The sequence below is a fragment of the Vicugna pacos genome, chromosome 7 (assembly GCF_048564905.1).
Source record: "Vicugna pacos chromosome 7, VicPac4, whole genome shotgun sequence".
NCBI lineage: Eukaryota > Metazoa > Chordata > Mammalia > Artiodactyla > Camelidae > Vicugna > Vicugna pacos.
The window spans coordinates 51,511,894-51,537,326 of NC_132993.1; the positions used below are offsets into that span (position 1 = coordinate 51,511,894).

Here is a 25,433-nt window from a genome sequence, read left to right on the forward strand (position 1 = left end):
TTGATAACTGCTTGTGCTTTATATGTAAAAGTTAAATTTGCTGAATATAAAATCCTTGACTCACGTATTTTCCCTTCAATAACTTAAATGTATTCTTCTATGTTTTTCTTGTAAAAAATCTTGAGATTTTCTCATTTTATGTGTTCCTTTTCTTTTTGTCTAGGTCACCAAAGGAATGAATTTTTTTTTAAGTCTAGTAATTTTGCTAGAAAAGATCTGGGGGTTGATTTTTATTGGTAAATAGTTAGAGGTGTTGATTTGTGATCTACTTGTGTGTATGTATAAATATAAATTTTAGTAAAGTTTACTTGAATTACAATTTTTAGTATTCTCTTTTTTTCTTCATAGATTTCTGGTGTGTTAATATTGGATCATCTTTACCTAACTTAAATATTTGTTACTTTATAGTGAATGTTTATTTTTCCTTCATTTTTTTAAGTTAAAAATGTATTTTTACTTTTTCTCCTTAACATCTGTTAGTTTTATACTTGTGTCACTTTTAGTGTAGTCTCCATTTCTTAAATAATCTTTGCTTCTATTTTGAATTCTGAGTTCTGCCACCTGAGTTTTTCTAATTCTAAATTACATGATTCTTTCATGGTTTGTTTCATTAATTTTTTTTTAGCTTGTTTTGAAGTAGATTAGAGTTTGATTGGTTTGATCGGTACGTCTTTCTGGCAGGCCTTTATTTTTAGAGATGTTATTCTCTCTTTCTGTTTTCTTAAAATAATTTTGTGTGGGGTTTGTCTTTGATGCTTGGTGCATTATTCATTTGGATATGAAGTTACTGTTGTTGAACTTGAAGAGAAAGACAGTTTTCAGGATAGCTCAAGGAGCTCCCTCTTCTGTTGCTTTCTTGCGGTGTCTTCAGGTACAGAAGCATGCTGATAGTTTTTTGGCTCTCTCCCCCTCCCACACTTTCATATGGCTCTTCTCTTTCTTTTGGCTTTAGTTTTGTTCTGTGTAATTTGGATTCCACTCCCAGTTTCTCTTTTGGTTGGATCTTGTGCTGGAGGGGGTCTCTGGTGTGCCAGTTTTCAGAGTGTATACACTGTTCTTTCAGACCTCACAAGTTCTCTTGTATTAACCTCACAGAAAGTTATTTCCGTGGGTAAACCCCCTGCATTTAGAGCTGCTCTTCCCAAATTTGTGCACTCTGATTTTCAGTGACTATCTGTCGGCTAAGTTTAAGGCTCTTCCATTGTCCAATCTGTCAGACACCCTGTTCTGATTCCCTCTGTCTCTACCCTCATAGATTCTAATTTTTCATGTCCTGTCTCGGTGGTGGTGGTTCATTTTTATTTGGCTGCGTTGTGGGGGTTATGATGATACCTGTGGGTCTCGGTTTATTGAAAATGTTCATGGGTTTTTGGTTTTGCTATTCAATTCTATTTTTATATGAAGATTCTTAGGAATTAAAAACTGTTACTTGGCTGTCATAGCCAGCTTCTAAGAATTCTCTTTTGTTTTGCTTTAAGTAAATTATTTTTAGTGTCTGTATTGAAAAAAATACTGCAAATGAATTGGTGTTTCTATTAAATTTTTTTCTCTTAATCATAGCTCACCTTCATATGCTTAATTGAATAGTTTCTACTTCGTTCCATATGGAAACTAGTAAATGTATATATGTCTCTGTATTTGCAAATGAAAGTAAGGAGAAATTGATGTGTATTTGTGTATGTCCACCTATTAAAGTAAATACGATTCTTAAATGTTAAGCCTACAAAACTTGAAATTACATTATATTGAAGGGATTTTTTTTAAGGCTGATCCAACTTTTTCCTTTTTCTCTAGAAAATACAGATTTTTTTCTAAACTTTTTTTTTTATTGAGTTATATAGAAAGTACAGACTTAAACATTTGAGCCTAGCTTTTTGGTAGCTAGGATTGCTTTGTATTTAAAGTTATTTGTTTTGAAAGAAAATCATTGCATTTTTAATTCCTTTCTCTAAAATTAGATTCTCCTGGTGTAATATCCTGATCTCCCTTTCTGGATATCTAGTTACTTCCTTATAGTCATACTTCAGGGAATTTGTTTTGCATCCTGTTCTAGGAAATGAGATATCAGATAGGGTTTTTTATTTAACAAAGCCAGTTTTTATTTAGCAAATTTAAGAGAATGTATTTATCAGTTTTCTAGTTTATTAGTTTCTGCCATAACAAAGTACCAAGACTGGGTGGCCCAAACGACAGAAATTTGTTTTCTCACAATTCTGGAGGCCAGAAGTTTGAGGCCACGGTTTTGGCAGGGTTGTGTTTTTCTGAGGCTTCTCTACTTGACTTGTAGATGGCTGTCTTCTCCCTGTGTCTTCACATGGTCTTCCCACTGAGCATGTCTGTGTGCAATTTTTTTTTTTTTTAAGACGCTGGTCATACTGGATTAGAGACCACCCTAACGTCCCTCATTTTAACTTGATTACCTCTTAAAGTTCCAGTATCCAAATACAGCCATATTCTGGGGCACTGGGTCTTAGAAGTCTAGCATACTGAGGGAGACTCAATGCAAACCCTAACCTTATGTCTTAGTCTTGATCCTAGCACAGAGCCTGGAAACTAATCACTGTTCAATACCTTCTTGTTGGTGCCCTGTGCTCAAATGTGGGGATGGTGTTGGGAGATTGTAAGTTAAGGAGTTTGTGATTTTGTGGAAGAAAAAGACAAGTAGATAATATAATCCAGTGTAAAAACTGCAACAATAGTATAATAAAAATACAGAATAGCATGAGAAGGAAAAATAGCATTTAGGTTGCCAACTACACAAAGTTTTGAGTTAGAAAGCTTAAAGTTCATGGCAGTCTGACCTTGGGCAGCTTACTGGCTTTATAGCCTCATTTAACTCATCTATAAAATGGGGAGAAGAATTCCTGTCCTCAGTTGTTGTGATTAAGGGAAATAATGTAAAAAATATCTACCATAGTAAAAAGCAAACACAATATTAGAAATACAGTGTGGCATGTGCACTAAATTATCAGAATGACTGCAGTGACTACCAGAATGATTGCTGGCTGTGAGGCACTGACATGGCTCTGTTGGTGTGTACTACCTGAACACCCGTTTTGCAAATAGACTTCTTAAGGTCACAGTACATGTGGATTTTTTTCCTCTTCTGTAAATCTATACTAAATCTTTCCCTAATGCTTGGATTCAGAGATGTAGTGCTTCATAGCTGGGTATAAGAAGAATCCTAGATATGTGCTTCCATGTGTTTGAGGGACATGCGTTTATGTATGAGAATTGGGTGTTTGGAGATGGAGGGTAATGTGGTTTCAAAAACGTGTCCCTGGCAATTCTGTTACTCTCTACTCTTTCTTCCTCCCACCTCCCACCAAAATACATCTAAAACATTTACCTATAGTTATTAATGCAGATGATACTTGATGTAGACCTTGATGGAGAATTAGACAAAGAAATGTAATAGCACTGCAGCCAGGAGGAACATGACCATTAGTCCAAAGATGGTGATGTGTCCTCCCGAACACATTGTCAGTAGTATTATTTGGTAGCTGAAGAATGAGATATGAGGCCCAAGAGGTGGTGGGTGATCATGTGTTGCCCTGTATAGAATAAAAGGAGGTTGGAATCCTGTGATGAGGACTTAAGAATTATGAGTTATCTGTTGAAGAATGCTTATAATGCTTCTTTGCCAATGTAATAGATAGGGTTCTGCAGAGAAACACAACAAAAACACACAATAAGGAATTGGCTCGCATGATTATAAGTTGTGAAGACTGGCAAGTCCAAAATCTGCAAAGCCAATGTCTCAGTTCAAGTCCCAAAGCCAGCAGAACCAGTAAGAGCCAGCGTTTCAGTTCAAAGGCCGTTATGCAGGAGGAATATCTCTTGCTTGGGTGAGAGTCAACCTTTTCTTCTCTTCAGGTCTTCCACTGATTGGATGAGGCCCACCCACATTAGGGAGCTCAATCTGCTTTACTTATTTTACAGATGTAAATGTTAAACTTCTCTAAAAATACCAAACACTCAAATTACGTTTGGCTACATATCTGAGCACCTGTGGCAGAGTCAAGGTGACATACAGAATTAATCATTATAGCCAGTAAAGTAAAATCAAGTTGCATATTATTTATTTTTACCATTATTATTAATTATTGGCCATCATACATATATTTTGAGCATTTAGAAGTTGTCCTGTGTGGGGAATGAGGTTTTAACTGAAAATTTTGAGCTTATTAATTAATGTTTATAGCTTTTAATACTAACCTGTACACTTCAAGTTATGTTCCAGTTTGAATTTTCTGTTAAACACTTTGAGCTGTGTGACACCTAGATGGGATACATACATGAAGAGGTCTTTAGTGTAAATTGTAGTACATGTTACAAATGACTTTTTTGGAGAGGATGAGCCCTGCTGGTTTAGATATCAAAATACTTCATGTACCACAGGTACCTTTTAGAAAGATTTTGAAAAAGAGGGTGGTATGAAAACTAAAACTCAGAGAATAATATTAGTCATTAGGTTGACTGGTCAGGTATGATTTAAAGTTAATTCCAATATTTTTCCAGTTTATCCTTAGGTCTTTTTGGGGGAGAGAACAAAGAGTAGATTGTTGTGTTAGAGTTTTTATGAGTCTGGGAAGTAAAATGATTTTATGGTTTTCCCCAGTTCTATTGTTTTTATTTTAACCTCTGAAAGTTTCTAAGAAGTGCTTTATTAATAGTTAGAACAACAGTTTAAGAATTCTAAAGGCTTCTGTTTTTCTCTTGATTTCATCATTGTCCTCAAGGAAGTTGTTAAATACTTTGTTTGCTTTGAGAAATAATGAAGATTAATCATGTTTGGAAAGTGTTTTGTGTTTCATGAAAAAAAAAGTTAATTTTAAATGTACATTTTTCGCTCTGTGATTTAGGGGATACTGTAATAACTGTGAAACTTATGAGGTTCAATTTACTGAAACCCTGTTCCCACAGCTACAGTCGTTCCCATTTTGGCCTTCCAGCTGCATGGCACAAGTATAGTCATTGAAGATATCTTCTTTTCCCCTTTGTTTTTTTTTCATATTGAAGTAAAGTTGATTTACAATGTAGTGTTAGTTTCTGGGGTACAGCATAGTGATTCAGTTATACATATATATTCTTTTTGATTTTACATTATTATAAGATATTATAAGATATTGAATATAGTTCCCTGTGATACAGAGTAGGACTTTGTTGTTTCTCTGTTTCATATATAGTAGTTTGTATCTGCTAATCCCAGACTCCTAATTTACTCCTCCCCCCACCCCTTTCTCTTTTGGTAACCATAAGATTTTTTTCTATGTCTGTGAGTCTGCTTCAGTTTTGTAAATAAGTTTATTTGTATAATTTTTTAGATTCCACATGTAAGTGATATCACGTGATGTTTGTCTTTATCTGGCTGATATACTTCACTTAGTCTGATAATCTCCAGGTCCATCCATGTTGCTGCAAATGGCATTATTTCATTCTTTTTTATGAGTGAGTAGTATTCTATTGTCTATGTATGTCACATCTTTTTTATTCAGTCTTCTGTTAGTGGACAGTTAGGTTGCTTCCATGTCATGGCTATTGTAAATAGTGCTGCTATGAATATTGGGGTACATATATCTTTTTTTGATTAACATCTTAAGTACATCAACATCTCAGTTAAGATTGTCAATGCATATTTGTGGAATCATTAAAAGAAACCACATAAGATGCTTCAGCCTAGGTCTAGTGGACAAACTAAGATATGACAATTAGAATTAGAAGGTATCCATTTTAACTTTAAAGATATTCAGTGATGAAAACATAGGGATGTTTATTGCTCAATGTGTATGTTCCATTACTACACAAAACTACATATTTGTTGAAACTTTGAAACTTGAAAGGAAGCGGGACAAAGTTGGTAAGTATTATTTCCAAACTCTGAAATGTTAAAAGCAAAAGGGACTGTTTGAAATTAGAGATGGGTTGTATTTTGAGTAGACAAAAGGAATCTTAATTTACATTCTTAATGAATGTACATACCATAACAGCAGTTATTCTGTGAATATTTATTGGAGATTTACTTGTACCATGTATTCGACATAACTCTACATATATGAACTCATATAATCCTCATTAACCCTCATGTAGTATCCTTTACTATGCCTATGTTGCCTTTTTTTTTTTTTTAGATATATTTATAAACTCCTTATAGAAAATTTGGCTTTACATAGAAATTGTTAGTCTCTTTTCGCATTTCATACATGTAAAATGCTGTCAGAGTATGAATATACTATTTTTAGAATCTTTTCAGATACTGAATTTTCATAAAATTTTGAAAAATAGCATTTGCCTCAATAACTTAAACACACTGGACACCCAAGAAGTGCCTTATACCTGTAACTGATAAATAAACATTGTATTTTTTTCATATAGTATTGGCTTTACAATACTGGGCAAGAAATGGCTAACTTAATAAACTCAAGTGAGCCATGCAGATGAGTAAGAGTTGGGTGGGTTTGGGTTTCCTTAATAGTTTCACACGTGAAATATCAAAGAGAAGTGAGTAACCCAGCACTTTTTCTCACCGAACTCTCCATTCTCCAGTTACCACCACATGGAGAAGACTAGAGAAAATCCCCAAAGAGTTATACTTAGAAAGAGTTTTACCATTTTTGGAGGATTAATCAGCAGTGGTAGGTAATTTGTGTATTTTTTAGGTAGAGAAATCTTTTATAAGCCCCACGTTATAGAAAATCAGTGTCATGAGTAAGCAGATGTCTTCAATCTGGCTGAACACCAGAATTAACTTCTGGAGCTTTAAAAAAATATAGGTGAGGATCTTGTTGGGTGAGTTGCAATCATATGTATTTTAAAAATATAAAAGGAAAACAAAAAGATACTGAGAGTTGATTCTGATTTGTAACCACAGCTGAGAATCAGGTAAACCTAGATTAGACTTTATTTTTTTCAACATTTTTTAATTGATTTATAATCATTTTACAATGTTATGTCAAATTCCAGTGTAAAGCACAATTTTTCAGTCATACATGGACATATATACATTCATTGTCACATTTTTTTCTCTGTGAGCTACCGTAAGATCTTGTGTATATTTCCCGGTGCTATACAGTATAATCTTGTTTATCTAGTCTACAATTTTGAAATCCCATCTATCCCTTCCCACCCTCTGTCCCCTTGGCAACCCCAAGTTTGTATTCTATGTCTATGAGTCTATTTCTGTTTTGTATTTATGCTTTTTTTTTTTAAAGATTACACATACGAGCAATCTCATATGGCATTAGACTTTAAATGACTGTAGCCAGTTGGAAAATTTATCATTGTTAGTAGTAAATGATATTAATAAGGACTATCGACACTATAAGAAAGTGCTCAGTCTAGTGCAGGCCACTGAGTGGAATACAAATACTCGGGAATTGCAGCATGTCAGCAGACAACACAGAAATGAAGCATGATAAAAGATTCACCTTACTTACGATCATATTATGTTGTCTTGAATCTAAGTCCTTATTTATGTTTTGCTCAATTGATCTTTAATGAACAGAGGGGTGAATTTATCCAGCTTTATTGAGATATAATTGAGAAACCATTTTGTAAGTTTAAGTTGAGCAATATGATGATTTGGTACATGTATATATTGTGAAATGATCATCACAGTAAGGTTAGGTAACACATCTATCACCTCACATAATTAAATTTTTTAAGATGAATTCTAAAGTCTCCTATGACTTGTTTGTGCATGTTTGTATATATATTTAAATTTATTTTTAATCATATCTTATTTTTGGTGTGGGGTTAGAATATTTGTTTTATTTTAATATGTTTTCAAACTTACAAGATGCAAGAACAGTACATATAACTTCCATCTAACTTTTACCTAGATCATCAGTTCATCAATTGTTTTGCCCCATTTGCATGTATCATTTACATACATGTGTGCCCCTGCCCCTTGCTTGGCTTTTAGAATTATGAGCTAATTTGTGGCTGTTGTTTTAAGCTGCTAAATTTATAGCAGCTTGTTGCACAATAATAGACTAATAAAAATAATACAATTCTGTACAATCCATGAATCAAATGAGAAATCACAGTGGAAATTAGAAAATGTTTAATGTGAGAAAAAATGAAATCTTTTAAATTGAAAATGAAATAATTTAAACTTAGTGAAAATATCAGTGTTTGATACATAGATAAAGCTGTTATTAGAGGAAAATTTAGAACCTTAAATGTTGACCCTTGAATAGCATGGGGGTTGGAGCACTGATCATCTACACAGTTGAAACTTTATGGATAACTTTACAGTTGGCCCTTAGTGTCCATGGTTCTGCATCTGCAGATTTGACCAATCATGGATCATGTAGTATGTATTTATTTTAAAAAACCCATGTGTATGTAGATTCTTGCAGTCCAAACCTGTATTGTTCAAAGGCCAACTGTACTAGAGTAAAGGAAAAAGCAGAAAGTCCACTACTTATATCTTTTGTAGGAAATTAGAATAGAACAGCGAACGTAATCCAAAGATAGTAGAAGGCAGGAAATACTGAAGAAACAGTGAACATTCATGGGCTGGAAAACTAGCGACAAAGAGAGGATCAACAAAACTTTTCTTCGAAAATGGTAATAAAACTGTTAAAATCTCGGCAAGAATGATCATGAAAAATACTGAAGACTAAATAGTATCAGAAATGAAAAAAGAGCATCAGTGCAGATCTTGTAGATACTGCAATGAGATGTAAACAACTTTGTTAACAACAGGAATTTATTTCCCACAGTTAAGGAAGCTGGAAAGTCCAAGATCGAGGTGTTGGCTGATTCAGTTCCCAGATGAGGGTTCACTACTGGGCTTGCAGACAGCTACCTTCTTGTTGAATCTTCACATTAATGAGAGAGGACCCTCTGGTGTCTTTTCCTCTTTTTATACTGACAGTAATCCTATTGTGATGGCTTCATGATCTCATCTGAAGTTCATTACCTCCCAAGGATCCGACTTGGTAATACCATCACAGTGAGGGTTAGAGCTTCAGTAGGAATTTTGAGGGAACACTAACAGTCCACAGCAAACTTTATGCTAATAGATTTCAATATAGTTTAAATGAACACATTCTTAGGCAAACACAACTATGAATAGTCATTTCTCTGTTTAAGATATTGAATCTAATTAAAAACCTTACCACAGAGAGGCAGTTGACTTTACCAGTGAATTTTACAAAACCACTTAAAAGAAGAAATAACATCAGTCTTATACACTTAACCTGAAAATGGAAATAGAATACTTTCTAACTCCATTGTATGAAGATAATATAAATGTTTAGTAAAAATCTGACAAGGACCTTAGAAGAGTAAAATTGCAGGCTATTTTTTTTCATAAACATAGAAGAAAACTTCTAAGGGTTGCATTTTTAGATTAAATTATGGATTGGAAGGAAGGAAATTTTGTTCACAATCTACATTTTTTTTTCTTTTCCCTCTACTGTAACATTGTAAGGATTCTTTTTTTTCCTTTCCTCTCCCCCTTTTTTCACGTGTTTTTTTTTAAATTGAAAAATTTTTTTTCAAATTGAAGTATAGTTGATTTACAATGTTGTATTAGTTTCTGGTGTATAGCATAGTGATTCAGTTATACATATATATTCATATTCATATTTTTTGATTATAGGTTATTACAAGGTATTGAATATAGTTCTCTGTGCTATACAGTAGGACCTTGTTGTTTGTCTATTTTATATTTAGGATTTAGTATCTGCAAATCCCAAACTCCCAATTTATCCCTCCCGTAAACAGACTCACAGGCATAGAAAACAAACCTATGGTTACATGTTTGTTTATATAAAAATTATAAACAACTTATAAATTATTAGAATTTATAAATGAGTTTAGCAGTTACTGAATACAGGGACTGTACAAAATTTTAAATATATTTTTATATATCAACGAATAGAAAATGAATCATTTTTATGATTGAAAACCTTGCTGTTTTAAGGTTGTCGCTTCTGTTTAAAAAGCAGGTGCTTCTGTGGAAATTTATTATATAAAATTTATGTGGTAATGCAAAGATTACTAAACAGAAGCTTTCTATTTAGAATAGTTGACACATGGCATAAAGTTAATGCCAAATAGATGTTGTTACTTCGTTTTATTCATACAATTGACCTTTGGACAACATGGATGTTAGAGGCACTGACCTTCCACAAAATTGAAAATCCACGTATAATTTATAGTCAGCCTTTCATAACTGGATTCAGCCAACCGTGGATCATGTAGTGCTGTACTATTGAAAAAAAATCTGTGCATAAATGGACCACACAGTCCAAACCCGTGTTGATTAAGGGCCAACTATATTTCATTTTCAGAGGGGGATGATTATGCCAGTTTTATTGTTGATTTACATTTGGTAGAGCTTGCAATTCTGTAAAGGATGTATGATGAAACAAAGAAGGAAAATCTGCAAATGTTGTATTTTGTTTTAAAAAATATTCTTTATGCATTATTTTATAAATTTTCCAGAATTGTGGTAGCATCATATTATATAATGTAGTAAATTACTTTGTACTTACACAGTACATTTTTAAAATTGTAATTGTCCTGGTGTGTGTGATAAATGTTTGGAAATATTACTGGATTTTTGGTAGGACATTACAATGTCCAAATTTCTCCAAATATTTAAGAGAATACATTTGGATTAGCTTTGTTTTCAAAAGCTATTCTTGTATGATAGTTACTTTCTGATCTAAAGGTTTCAGAACACTCTAATATTCAAGACAGTATGGGACCTCCATGTTCTGGCTTCACTTAGTATCCCATTTCATAGGTCACTGCTAAATTATTTCATGGTTTTGAATACTTGTCTCTTGTCATAATAAGTTTTTGCTCATACTATTCCTATCTCAGTACGTTACATGTTTTAAAAATCTTGTTTCTCTTAATCACTTTCAAAGCCCCCTGCCTCTACTGCTAAGCAAGACCTACTCACCTTTCAAGTGTGAGCTCCTTTCTTATTTATAGTATAAATATTTTTCTGATCTTGTCAACCAGTTTAACCTTCTAATCACAATGATGTTACCTAGAACTTGCTATCTGGACCATTCATTTATTTTCTTAATTCTATTTAATTTTGTTAGGATCATGTAATTTAGTATTACAGACTTTTCCAACGTGGAAGGAACTTTACAGATGAGTGAACAGAGTCCTAAAAAGATGAAATGATTTCAAAATAGTATAACTAATTGTATCAGATATGTATCCAGAATAGAAGTGTCCTCTCAGTCCATTTGAGTTACTATGCTTATGTTAGTTTTCTTGAATTTGTAGGGTATAAAAGAATGAAAAATGTGTCACATTCTTTTACAAAAGTTATTACAAGGCAGGCAATGTGATAGAAAAGCTTTGGGAAGTTGTGGATTTAAACACCTTGTGAGTAAAAGTAGGAATCTTAATACTTAGCTAATAATACATATTTATTTTGAGGCATTAAATAGGATAATTATGAAGCATTAAGACCTTTGATATGAAAATGTTTCATGTTCAATTCATGTCAGATGTCTTTTTCTTTTCATTTTGGTGCCATAGGATAGATGGGCATTTGTAAGCCTGATTTCTTTGGATTTGAATTATTTTTCTTCTACTCATAACCCTGTGATCTTGGGCAAGTTACTTTATTCTCTGAAGTTTCCTGAATCTATTACATAGATTCAGAATAATATTGTTTGTGAGGTCATCCTGAGAGTTGGAATTAGTAAATGATATGCCTCTTGGAACATATAATATTCTTGAGAAGTGGGGGGTAGGTTGTAATAGGAATACCATTCACTGGTGATGTTATTATTTTAAAAGGCTGGTTCTCCCCTGCTTTATTTGGAAAAATATTAATTATTGCCAGAACAGTGTTTATAGAGAGCTTGATACATAGAGTTGCCAGTGTAAGAAGCAGCTGGATCAAACGTTAAACTAACTTTTGATATGCGACTCCTATTTAAAATTAGCTTTTTTCAAAAACTTCATAATACCATGCAGTATCTTCTTAATTGACAGCAGTATAGCCATTTCCTAGCATTTCAGATCTGTTTACCGTAAAGGAGGACTGCACGTACTGTGAGAGTGTACATACAGGCTTTATGGAAGTGGACATCACTATGTCATACAGCTTCTGATTTTAAATTATGTTTTCAAGCCTTCCAAATTTGAAGAAAATCAATTTTGGGCTATTTTCACCTGTTACTGTAATAGTTAAAAATGCAGGAATTTAATTGTATTGAATTGATTGCCAAGGAAAATGCTCTACGTAGCCAGGGTACCAGGTGGCATGGTGAGCTGTATGTACACAGTGGGCATCTTACAGCCTAAAGGGAGGATTCTGTCAGATTCTGGGAGATTCTTATAAATGTGGAAAGATTGAATTGGTGACCACCTAACCGTTTACCTCCAGTTACTTCCTTTCAGATATATCCTAAGATCTCTTATTTCGGTTGCTTACATGATGTACTGGTTACTCACCCACAGAGTGTTAAATACCCAGATTTACTGGTTTGGATGGTGAACGAGTCAAAGATATCTCCTTGTTGTGGTCCAAGTCACTTTGCTTGGCCCAACGCCCAAAGCTCCCTATTCTTGTTTGATAGTGAGGAACAACAGCAATGTGTAGGTTTCAACGTACTAGGGCTCTGCTTCATATTCTGTTGGAAACTTAATTTTTTTTCTTTCTTATTTCAGAAAGAATTTCACAACAGATGTGTGTAGTTATGGACACCAAAGAAGATGAAGAACATGTAGGTCGTTGTCTTGAAGAAATGCTAAAAAATGAATTAAATGTAAGTATTTAAAGATCAAGTTTGATAAATTTTATTTGATTGCCACTGATTTTTATAGCATGAAGCTATATCTTCCGTGGGAAAGCATAAAAATTCTTTAAACCTAACTTTCTTATTTTGCCTTGATGAAATCCTCTGTTTTGCTGACACTTATGACTTGAAACGCACTCCGTTCCCCTTCTCCATTCCTCCTGGGGATTTCCTCTCCACCTTTATCTTGAGTTCTTTTTCTCCTTTAACCTTCAGCATCAGTGTGACTTCTTTAGAAAGCCCCACCTGATGCGCATGATCCACTGTTTAAGGTCAAAACTTGTCTTGAGAGCCACAGTGCCCAGCACATGCTAGGTGCTTACTAAAGTTTGCTGAATGCATGAAGAAAAATTAAGGAGAGAAAAAAACATATACAGATATGGAAAAAGGTAAGATAGGATAATTATGCTATTGAAGAGGTGAATGTATATTTCGTCCCTCTCCTTTTTTTCTTTTTTCTTTTTTTTTTTGGACTAATCAACTTCTCAGTTAACTTCATATGTAATATTAGGACCAAGGAAAAGCAAGAAGTAGTAGTAAGTGTAAGGAGCTACTTTTCCCCCTTGGCCATCCGTTATTTTTATGACCATTTTGTGTTTTGAAATGTTTTGCTTGCCAAACTGATTTCATTCAGTTTTAATCAGTTTCCCTGTTTTCAATATGTATAAGTGCCTGGATTTCTGATGAACATGTGATGACTTTTTAAACAACCTACATGATATAATCCTAGTTAAGAGCAGAAGGAAAAGGTTTATCTTAGTCAGCTAGTTTTATCATGAAAGTACAGTTAGTGAGGAGAAAAGGCTCTGGTATCAGACTTCTGGTGCTTAGATAACTGCTTTATTGCCTAATTTCCATATATTAAAATGTTAGTAACATTTACATTATAAAGTTGTTGGGAGAGTTGAATTAAAAGATGTATTTCAAGTGCTTAGGAAAGCATCTGCCATACCTAAGTTTTCAAAGAGTATGAACGATAAACTTAATGAGCTGAGATAGTGGTGTGATGTAATTAAGTGGTAGCTACTACTGATTCTCAAACGTTAGCCCTGTATTGGATACATGAGCTGTTAAACACGCAGATTCCTGGAAAGGGTAAACATTTAGTGAATCATCTCTGGGATAAGTTCTGGAATCTCAGTTTTTAACAAGCTCTCCGAGGTGCTTTTGGTGGCCATCACTGCTGAATTCTATCAGCAGCATTTGGAGCAACAATCCAATGCTGAAAAGAAATGGCAGTCGTCTCAGCTGTCTTTTGGATGTAAAGGTTGTACCATGATCTATTCTTACATATTGTTTTTATCCACTGACTTTCTGGGCATTCCCCTCTATTGTTAAAAATTTTAGCACCCTGTTCTTTGCTTTCTATCTTAAATACACCTGTGAAGAATCTATTTCTAAATTCTGTGCCCTCATTTCATCACTGTATCTCAGGATATTTGTGTAGATAATTTCCCCATCTGACCCAGGCAGGCAAACATTTGCCACAAAAATAGTCTTATAATCTTGGATGATTTCATTCATGCTTTATCTGTTCAGTGCTGATGCCAGTAAGATGGGACCCCGAAAGAGTATTGGTGATCAACCCTAAGTTTAGAGGGCTGGGTTGTGCACTATTGCTGCGTACCTAACTATTGCATCCTGTGTGGCTAATTCCTTGGCCTTCCCTGTATTAGATCCTATAAAGAACCCTTTCTTGTTAAAATTATTATGATGTTCTCTTTTTTGTTGCTAATATTCCTGTATATGTTTACTATTTATTCACATTAAACACATAGACTGCCAGATAACTTTTTCAGCAAAGATGGATTTATTCAGGATCAGCAGAGAATTGAAATTTGGGGTCTGCAACCACGGTGAGCCATGTGCAAGTCCCCCCACAGCAAGGGAAGGAGAACATTTCAGTGGAGGGGGAGAGGAAGTGGGGAGGGCTCTAGTAAACAAAGACTCCATGGCTTTCCATTGGCTGAGTCCTTGCCAGGAAAGAAGGGGAATGTTTGCTCCTCGCCTTGGGCGCTGCTATGGTCTTAGTGCTGAGAGCTCCCCCTTCTGGTTTCTCAACTATTTTAATTGAGGTTTCTGTTCATTAAATTTTTACTTAATGACATGATGTGGAATTTAGGGATACACACAGTGGTCTGTAACTGGTGCTGTGTGATTTTTTTTCCCCAGCCCCCAGCTTCTCAGTTCCTATCCTTCTCATTTCCAGGGACCATTCGTTTCAGGAACCTCATCTCCCTACCCATCGGGCCCAGTCTGGGGATTGCCTCATCTTAACTGTGACCACAGTATTTGATCTTTCCTTATCTTTTACTAAATTATTTCCACTGCACATATTTACATTTTGTAAGAAGCCCTAAGCCCCTTGTTTTCTCCCTTTTTTTTTCAGCTGCCTTTTGTTTCACACTTTTCCGTACTTGGATTCCATGCTTCATCACCCAGGTGGATCATGGACCTTTTACCAGTGTCTTCACTTCCCTTGTCCTTCCATTGCACCCACTTGGGTAAAACTCCATTGATTTTATCTCAACTTTTCATTTCTCTGAGCCCATATGCAGTCTTAATACTGCTGGAGAAAATTAGACCACAGTGCAGATTATTGTCATTAAAAAAATACTGGTCTTCATTCTCCAATGGGCACTGATTGTTTTAAAGCAAGCATACCATGATTCCATAGTCAGCTCCCCATTCTTCTCCGTGCATATTTTAAACCACTTCTACTCTTCTTACGTGTCTAACCCAGGTTTCTGAACTTCGGCACTGTTGGCATTTGGGGCTAGATATTGTGAGGGACTATCCTATGAATTGACTGTTGAGTAGCATACCTGTCCTCTACCCGCTAGATACCCCCTAGTTGTAAAAAAAAAAAAAAAACCAAAATGTCTCTAGACATGTCGCCTGGAGCGGGGCAGAATCACCCTCCAGGTGAGAACCACTTCTTTAACCCTACCATTTTTACCTCCACTCTTAGATATGATCTTGTCTGTAACTTCAGAGCAAAATTATATACTGCTATATGCCAACAATCCATCTTCCTGGCACCAAACCTTTGATGAATGCTGCATCTGTAGAAGTCACCTCATCAAGACTATTTCCTCTTCTTAGGTCCGATTCTCCTCTCCCCTCCCTTCCCCTCCCCACCCACATAAACATTCTGTTGGATACATGTTCCTTCCATTAAAGGAAAAATTCTAGATCCAAAGTTATTCTGTAGCCAAACTTTTTTTTTTTTTTTTGAATGATTTACCTTTCACTCCTCAATCTATTGCATTTCAACTTCTACCTCAGCCTTCCATGGGAACTGCTCTCAGTGAGGCACTCAGTGGCCTCCCTGTGGGAAATCTGCAAGACAGTTATCAGTCCTTATATATTGCACCACTTGACTCTCTTGTCTGATACTTCTTTCTGGTAGGAATCTCATCCAGTGGATTCTGTAACATCTTGTTTTTCTGATCATCCTTTTTAATTTTTTTGCTTCCTCTTAGTTTCTTTTCAGGATTCTGTTGATATTTAGATTTTTGTACCTAGGTGAGTGGATTTCCCTAAAAAACCATGCTGATGGCTTGGCTTCCCATATCCTCTGTTTTCTAGGGACAAATATATATATATTCTCTAGGTCTGTGTTTAATTATTCACTATTCTGAATTTCAGATCTATATATTCAATCAGGAACCCCTCAGAACATTATACTTACATGTCAATGTTATTTTACATTCACAAATTCTTGTTCTAGCCAGTCCTTTTCCAGCTGCTAGGGTTTCTGTCTCTGAAAATGTGTATCATTTACCTAGTTGCCTAAACCTGGTAAAAGTTTTGACTCATCCTCTATCTCATTGCCAAAGCAAATCAAATTCCAAAACATTTGAACTCTGCATTTCATTATCCTTCAAATGTGTCCCTTTCTCTTCATTGCTACTGCCAGTATCCTAGGCACCCCAGCTCTCATCTGGATTATCCCAGTAGTCTGCTAACTGACCTCCAGCCTCCACTTGCCCCCTCACATCCATTTATTCATGTGATTGTTTGAATGATTGTTCTAAATTGTTTTATCATGCTATTCCCTACTCAAATCTGTTTTTTTGGTTTTCCATTGCTCCTAAATTAATACAAAAATTTCTTGCCATGTCTTATAAGATCTCTCACTTTACTAAACCTACTAATAAAAATAAGAAAACCAGCAATAATAACAGCCAGCAATTTTCAGCACTTACTTTGTGCCAGGTACCATGGCGAATGCTCTTAACAACCTTTTGAAATAGTTACTGTTACCATCATTTTAGAGATGAAAGTCCTGAGGCACAGCAGGGATGTTTAAATTGTTCTTGTTGACATTGTTGTGAAGAGACAGAGCAGGGACACGCAGAAGAACTTGTATTCAGTGCCCTTGCCAAGCAGCCCTGCACACTCTGCACTGTGCACTCTCTGACTGTGCACTCTTCAGGTCAACTCTACTTTTTTCAGTTTCTCAAGTGTGATATTACTTTCTTACCTCCAGCACTTTTACTGAATGTCCCATTTACCTCAGGGAGATTTTCCTGTTTGTCTTTTCCCTGAAGCCTGGTTTATGTACCCTTCTATTGTGTCCTATGTGATGCTATACAGCCCCACCTGAAATCTTCCCAAATCATGGTGCAGTTTTGATGAATGTTGAGTGGATAAATGATTGTGACTTGTTACTAGTAAGTTGAACACTGCACTGTGTATTGTACTATGCTTGCTGCGTAAGAAGTATCCCCAAATTTAGTGACCTTAAGTACCAAACATTCATTGTCTCATAGTTTCCGTGGGTCAGAATCTAGGCACAGTTTAGTGGGATTCTTTTGGCTCAAGGTGTTTGATTTGATTACATTCAAGCTGCTGTCTTTGGTAGGCGGGGGCCACAGTCTAACCTAAAGACTCAGTGTAGAAATGGATTCTGCTACCAAACTTCTGTGGTTGTTGGCAGGTCTCAGTCTGGCTCCATGTGGGCTTCTCTACCTGGCTGCCTCACAATGTGGCACTCAGGTCTGAAGGCAAAGTATTTTTGTAGCCTAATCTTAGAAGTGATGTCCAATCACTTTTGCTATATTCTGTTCATTTGAAGAAAGTCAGTATGTCCAACTCACACTCAAGGGGAGGGAATTACACAAGGTTGTGATACTGGGAAGTGTGGGTATCATTGGGGGGGTGTTTTAGAGATTACCTATCACAAACTTACTATCACAAAATAAATCTCTTAAGTAAGTTGAAACAAGAAAATACTCACTAATACAGCCATCCTAGTTTCCTGTGGCATGTGAGACACTACTGTCTGTAAGTCCAAGTCTTCTCAGAATATCAGAAATTTGCCTTCTTGTACCTAAAATTTCCTCATTGAGATCATCATCAATCTGAACTCTAATTCCCTAGTCAAATAGCTGAAGGCACAATCTACTTTATATGGAAATTAGTCCTTAGTACTTGAATATATCAGAAATTCTACATGAAAATCACCAATATTGGTTGGAAAAATCTGAATAGTTTTGGAATCAACAACAGAGAAGAAGAGCTAACTAACCAGAACCAACAGCCTGAGGACATACTTTCATCAAGGAATGGATATAATCTCCTGAATTAAATGTAATTCTATCCAACATAAACCAACGTAGCAAATTTTCAGATTCCAACCAAGAAAAGAATTAATGACTAATCTGTTCAGGTTTTTATGTTGATCAGTTCATAGTATAACCCTAGGTAACCTGTTGTATAATCTGATGGAACATACTGAGATAAAATGCATTTGAGAAGCAATGAGCCTACTAAAGGTAGAATTTGCGAGCTTTGTGTGATGAGTCCTGTTAATTTACTCAGACAATCTTGGTTGACCTTGAAAGGAGATGTCATTCATTTCTGCTAAATCTGGCCTGGCTTCTAAATTTGCCTGAAAACTGTTAAACCACGCAAGGATTTAACAGAATGTTTTTTCTCTTAAATGGCCGTAGCACTAACAATTCTGGAGTGCATTCTCCGTTCTAGAGACAGCATTATGTACCTTAATCCTTTAAAATAACTATATGACTTTCCCTCTCATTTTACAGATAGAAACAAGGAAAATTTGTGGCTTAATAATTTGCTTAAGATTATGTAACTAATTGAATGTAGGTGCTACTTGATTCCTGATGATTTCTACTACTGAATATTTCTCTAAGAAAAGGTGGAATAGAAGAATTTTAAGTTTGACAGAAGGCTTATACCTAAGGAGATTTCTTTCTCACCTTGGGAAAAGGATTACCGGTTTTTTTAAAAAATTTTTCTCCCCCTGTATAAGGACACATGTATCTTGTAGCATTTTTCAGCCCATAATTTAGAGACAAACACAAAATGCCATGTATTCTAATATTTTTACCTCTCAAAGCTTTTGTCTCTTTTTGAAAAGAACATACAAAAAAGGTGAAGTCACCACTATTGAAATCCAGGCACCTGTAGGGCAGATCTATGTAGGTGTGGAGCCACTCAGCACACACACAATGGGAGGATTGTTTTATTGGTGTGAAAAGAATGTTTCCTGATGAAACTAAAGGAAGAGATTGGGCATGCTTGTTGCAATTATCCATGCTAGATTCTGAGACACACTTTAGTAGTGACTATCTCAACTCTAATGACACACACCAAATACATGGAAGAGGTTGCTAAAAAGTGAAATAAGGAATTAATTGGTAGAGGACACTTCTCTCACCTTCCATGCACATGCATATTTTACTCACACTTAAATTTCAAGACTTCATTAGCAGGCTTGTCAGGTTCCTCCTTTGATTTCTTTAAGGAGTTTGAAGTATTTCACAGAACCTACCTACTTTGGAGATAGAGATCTCCAGAAGATATAATAGGATTGTGATGGAAGAGACCTCTCCCCTTCTTCCCAACCCTTAACAAATGTTGAAAAATAGTTTATGCTGTATCCTGAGCTGAGAATAGTAAGGAATTTAAAAGTAGGAAAATTGGTCTCATTAATTTCTCAATTCCCTCATGTACTTACCAAATATTTAAATGCCTATCATGATTTAGTGAATGAATTGAGACAGTTAAACTAAGCAAGTATGGTTGCTTGTCCTCAAGAAGCATACTGTGCAAAAAAATACAAAAATGTTTAGTTACAAATTGTGATAACTATTCAAGGGAAAAAGTAAAGTGTGCTCATGTAAGAGACCTCTGGAAAATGATTTAAATTGGGGGTAGAGAGCAGTAAGAGAGAATCTCTTGCAGATGTGGCATTTATTTAAGGCTAAATGAGTAATCAGAAGTTAGCTATTTGAAGTACAGAAGGAAGAGCGTGTAAAAGGCACATACAGAGCTCCGTTCTGAGATGCTGAAATAAGACTATGGCTGGAGTGGAGGTGGACTGGTAGGAGGTGAGGATAGAGATGGGGACAGGTCTAAATACAGCCTCGTAGGCTATATGAAGCTTGCTGTGACCACCACCACCACCACTGCCACGGTGACTACTGCTATTACATTTTGTCCTAAAAGCAGAAGGTAGAACACTTCAGCTGAGAATGCTGTGATCCAGATGATACCCATAAAATATTATTGGCTGCTGTTGCTTAAAAATAAAATTCTATAGAAGACAGCATGTAGTGTTTAGTGTTTTCATACATCACACCACCCTTAAAAATAATTTTCGTTCCTATAATAAAAGAAATGAAGATCCTAAAGAATGCTGATCTGTAATCTGAACAAACGGGGACTGCAGGGGCTTTTTGTGTATTTTACTTATCCACCCCTTCCTGTTTCCTGGAGCTCATAATTTAATTACTGTTTTGTGTAACCACAAATGACAAGCAGGATATAACTGAAAATCATTTGTTTTCCTGGGTGAAAGGCACGCTTTGGTTTTGTTGAGGCTGTCTGTGGGTACCTAGTTTATTCTTCCTAATGCCCCCAAGGTAGTATCCAGCATATGAATCTGTGCCCTTTTAATAGACCTAATTAAATTCAGTGTATGACATATTAGTCGAGCAAAACAGCAGACATAGGAAATGAGGTAAGAAGAAAAGCAGAAATAAAAGGAAGAACAAATTCACCCATCTCAGCATCGTAAGACCCATTCAAAGAGGGTTATTTTATGCTTATTTTGACACAAGATATTTTAAATATTATGTTTAAAATATAGGGTTTTTCAGTTTTTGATGTTGACCACTGTAAAGTACAGTGTAATAACCGTGAAATAACACTGTGAATACTGTTTCTTGGGCCTCTGACTCTGAACAATGTCAACAAAGGTAGCTCAGTTAGATGATGTAGTTTTGATATATGTACAAGACTACAGAAATTAACTGAAGAGCATCCAATGAAATCCATCCGGTTTGTTTGGGATGTTAGCCAGATTTCCCGATCAGTTTTCCAGAGGTAAAAAGGTCCAGAATTACTGGACCACCTAGTTGCTCAGGATGGTATTAATTATGTTCATGCTGTATTTAATAATATTTACAGTTTGTGATTATAAATGGTTGTCAAAAGTTTTAGGACATCGTTATTCATGAGGGAGTAAGGATAATCCACCCTAAATGCCACTTTCTTGACTTTGTCTTTATATACTTAACATATCTACGCTTTTTATATCTGTGTGTATTTCTAACACATGGGGACATACTGAAATATTACTCTTCCTGAAGGGACCAGATGGTTAATTTGTAAAAATTATCTTTGTCCACTTAGGAATTAGGTCATTGCTCACAAGCTCTAGACACATTATGCTAAGTTAAAAACAAACCAAAGAATAGCCAACGTCTAGCTTTGGGCATATATTTGTAAAAATTAGGTCTTCTCTTCTAAGTCAGGAAATTAATTGATTTTACACACATGGTAAATATACTTAGAAGGAAAGTTCTTATAAAAAGCTGAAAAAGTTATTCTTTGGCCTGTAGATTATAGTTTCCAATCCTCAACAGGTGACTTTGATGAATATGTATACACTAATTTTCTTCCGATATTTAAATTGAGATAGAGTTTTAAAGCATATTTACTGATTTCACTTCATTTTACTGATTTTTTTTGGTTTTAAATGTAGGATATGTAATATTTAAAGAATATCACTTTATACTTGTATGTTTCCCATAATAATTGAGTTTGGAGATGCATTTTAACTATTTGCATGCAGTATGACTGTACTCACACCATGAAGTAGAAGATTCTGTTGTTCTGGTGATTTGACATAAATGACGTCTCCAAGTTTTTTGTTGTTTAAGGGAAAATGAACTAAATATACCCCCTTGAACTTGTAGTCAGGATAAATTATCCATGGCATCTTGGTATCTGAAAACTTGTTTTCAAAGCCTACAAGTACTGGTCTGCTTAGGCTAAAAATCTCTTTCTCTTAATACCTGCAATTACTGTTCATTGTGCGTGAGTCCGACAGAGTATCTCCTGCTTGACCAGTCAATTCAGATCTCTCATAGTCAGTACGAAACTTTCACTCAGTGCTAACTCTGCTGTGGTCCAGCATACTGTCTTGCTCGTGCTTTGAAATGATGTCATTTTTTCTCACTTTTTCATGCAGCATTCTGCTTGATTGCATGCCATCCTTACTTGGCAGGTTTATGTTTCATTTGATACTTGGTTTAATACTACTTTTTCCATGAAGTTCTCATTTTTCAGGGTCTTAAGCTTTCTAAATGACTTACCAACGGTGGTGGTGGTCTGCATACTTTTTATTGTTATTCATTCTTCTGCTCATCTCTTTCACCATCTCTTTTATCACTAATCCCTCACACAGTGCTGTTCATATGGGGGAGCCAGATAAATAGTTGTGGTTAATGGTGATAGGATGATGAACAGGCAAGCTTCTGGACTACTTCTCTACCTGGACATCAGCCAAATGTATTTCTGGAGATAAAGACGCTGGGCGTCCATCAATCATGTGGACAGTCGAGAAGCTTAGTACACCCAAAAAGTTATAATTGATTTCCTAACCAGAAGAAAGCTATTTTTTTTTCTTTTACAAAAGGAGGGAAGAGAAAGGAAGTAGCAGGTGTTGATGAGATGAAGTGTAGTTAGCAATAGTGATGAAGTTGGTAGCCAGCAGCCTTCTCTTAGAAAAGGGGAGAAAGTGAGAGACAGCGATGGAGAAATGAGCCCTGCTGAGGGAGAACAGCAGTGGGGTGAAGAAACAGGTCCATAAACAACATCTTAAAGCTTATTCTTCAGAATATGTAAAAAGATTCTTTATCAGGATATGACTGTACCTGTAGCATCTAGAAATGTACTGCTTAAAAAATACCTTGAGGTATGTAATTGTTCACACACTTCTGAAATAAGTCACATGATCATGTGTTTGTTATTTTTGCTCAAAGTGTAATTTATCCTTAATATTTTAAAAACATTTTGGATGTACAGGCTAAACAATCTATATTCAATAGGTTACTATTAGGAAATTCATAATGGAGAATTGGATGAAATGGAAATCTTATTTTATATGTGTAGTAATTGCATTTTTCACTCAAGAGGAAAATACATTAACAGAAAAGTTACTCTGTAGGGTCTGAAAAATTATATTGGCAGCATTTAGACTGTATAAGTATTAGGGTGATATTAAATATTCCCTAAAAATTAATCTAGTGCATTGTTTCTTAGTGGTTACATATGAAAGAACTTTTCACTAAGCTCCTCATACATGTTTATAGCTGATTTTAGTTTTTTTAATTCCATATATAATTTAAAATTAGAGATAATGTTGAAAACTTGGTGGCAGTCAGAGTTTGAGCTGAGACTTAGTTTTAGTATAGACCTCATCTAGTCATTTTAAATACTGGTCACATTTGTGGTACGATGGCGTTGAAAAATTAAATTAAAACATCTGTCTGATAAAACAGTTTCAGCATTTCCCTTGTTCAAAAAAAAAAAAAGAATGACTCTACTAACACCTTCAAGTTGGTAGATTATTACTGCTTTTGGTGTCAGTTATTAATACATGAATAAATGCGAAAGACCAAAAATCAGAGCTCTCCGTGTGTGCAGGATTTTGCAGTTGCTATGTTATTGACACTTGGGTACAGGTAGTTCTTTGGTCTGGAGGCTGGCGTGTACGTGCATTATGGAATATTTAGCAGCATTAGTGTCATGCACTCATTGGGCACTGGTACTGTTTCCCCATCCCACTTCTGACAACTGAAAATGCCTCCTGACATAGCTGGGTTTCCCCTGAGGACAGAGCTGCCCACAGTTAAGAACTGCTAATATAAACTCTTTTGTTTCATGTAACCTCAAATTTTACAATGGCTTAGTGGTAAAGTTATGTATATATATAAAATCATATTTGTAACTTCTAATGAGTGCATAGCTAAATGAAATAAGCTATTTATAATCTTTAGTAGACTAAATCGTTTATAAAACTGATTAGAAACAATATTTGATGTGGGTTCTAATTAGTTATTTAAAATGATATTTTGACTCGAATGTAACTGGTACATACTTTATTAGTACATATTTATACGGAAAACAAACCCTAATTATACCTCTCTATACATCTGGGCAAAGTCTTATTATTTAGACAAAGTTAATTTTGTAAATATAAATTAGATTATGCTATAACTTTGTGAAAAATTTGAGGGAGAATACAGTTGGAGTGATGAATTCTTTAATTTTACTCACTTGTGATTGCCATACTGATAGATTTAATGAAAGAAATAGGTAATTTGTTTTAGATGATACAGAAAGGCAACAGCTTCAGTAGAGTCAAGGTTAAAGTTACCTCTGATTGCTCGACAAAGGCACATTCCTCAGTAAATATATCTACTGAAAATAAGAGAGGACTTCTAGATTAACTATAACTGCTTGCTTCAGCGTGTGATCCATGGACCAGTTAGAACAACATCACCAGGTAGCTTGTTGGAAATGAAGAATCTTAGACTCCACTCCATGGACCAATGGAATAAAAGTCTGTATTTTTAACAGGATTCCCAGGGATTCTTATGCATGTTGAAACTGGAGAAATACAGGTTTACACTTAATTTTGTCTTCCCAGTATGATCTCCATGAGGACAAATTGTCTAGTTCGTTGCTGTGATCTCAGTGTATAATCTAGTGTCTGGCTCAGAGCCCTCACCAAATACTTATTGGTTGAATGGATGATACTCTAATCCATCTTAATCCAGTGGATAGAATACCCTACTCTTTCGGACTTTTTAGAAAAATTAAAACAGAGAAGATTTGTTTACGACAGCTTGCCAATTCTTAGCTTGCAAGTGTTTTATGCATTACTAAGAAATATAAAGAGGTCATATTACTGCACATGCCTTTTTAGCATATTATTATTATTTACAAAATGGGTAATAGTTACAAAATACGCCTGCCAAATATGATTTTTGTGAGCTAATACCAGCCACTTCTCATTTACTACAAAATTGTCCATTAGTTATACATAGTATAACAGTCCAAAGTAAAACTCAGTGGAAAAATAAGCTTAAGCCGATGTGCACTTGGTAGCTTTACATTTTGTTTAGGCACTGTCTACCTTTGGATGTGTAATCTGTATAATAAAATTTGAGCCTTGGATTCGTTGTGATAGTGCTCAGGTTTGTTAAGATTGGGGCCTGTATTTTCCATTCCACAGTCCTTATAGTTTTGCTTCTGAACAGTAATTGGCCTTCAAAGGGAGTTGTAACAGTGAGACAAGGATGTGTAAAGGAG

At 35.3% G+C, this 25,433-nt stretch overlaps 1 protein-coding gene across 1 annotated transcript in view; it reads left to right on the forward strand.

The window, feature by feature from the left end:
* Positions 1 to 25,433, forward strand: part of CRPPA (CDP-L-ribitol pyrophosphorylase A) — a 224,285-nt gene that overhangs the window by 72,036 nt on the left and 126,816 nt on the right. Inside the window, exon 6 of the mRNA XM_072964899.1 lies at positions 12,664 to 12,761. Coding sequence (XP_072821000.1) covers positions 12,664 to 12,761 — 98 coding nt within the window. The remainder of the gene's footprint in view (positions 1 to 12,663; positions 12,762 to 25,433) is intronic.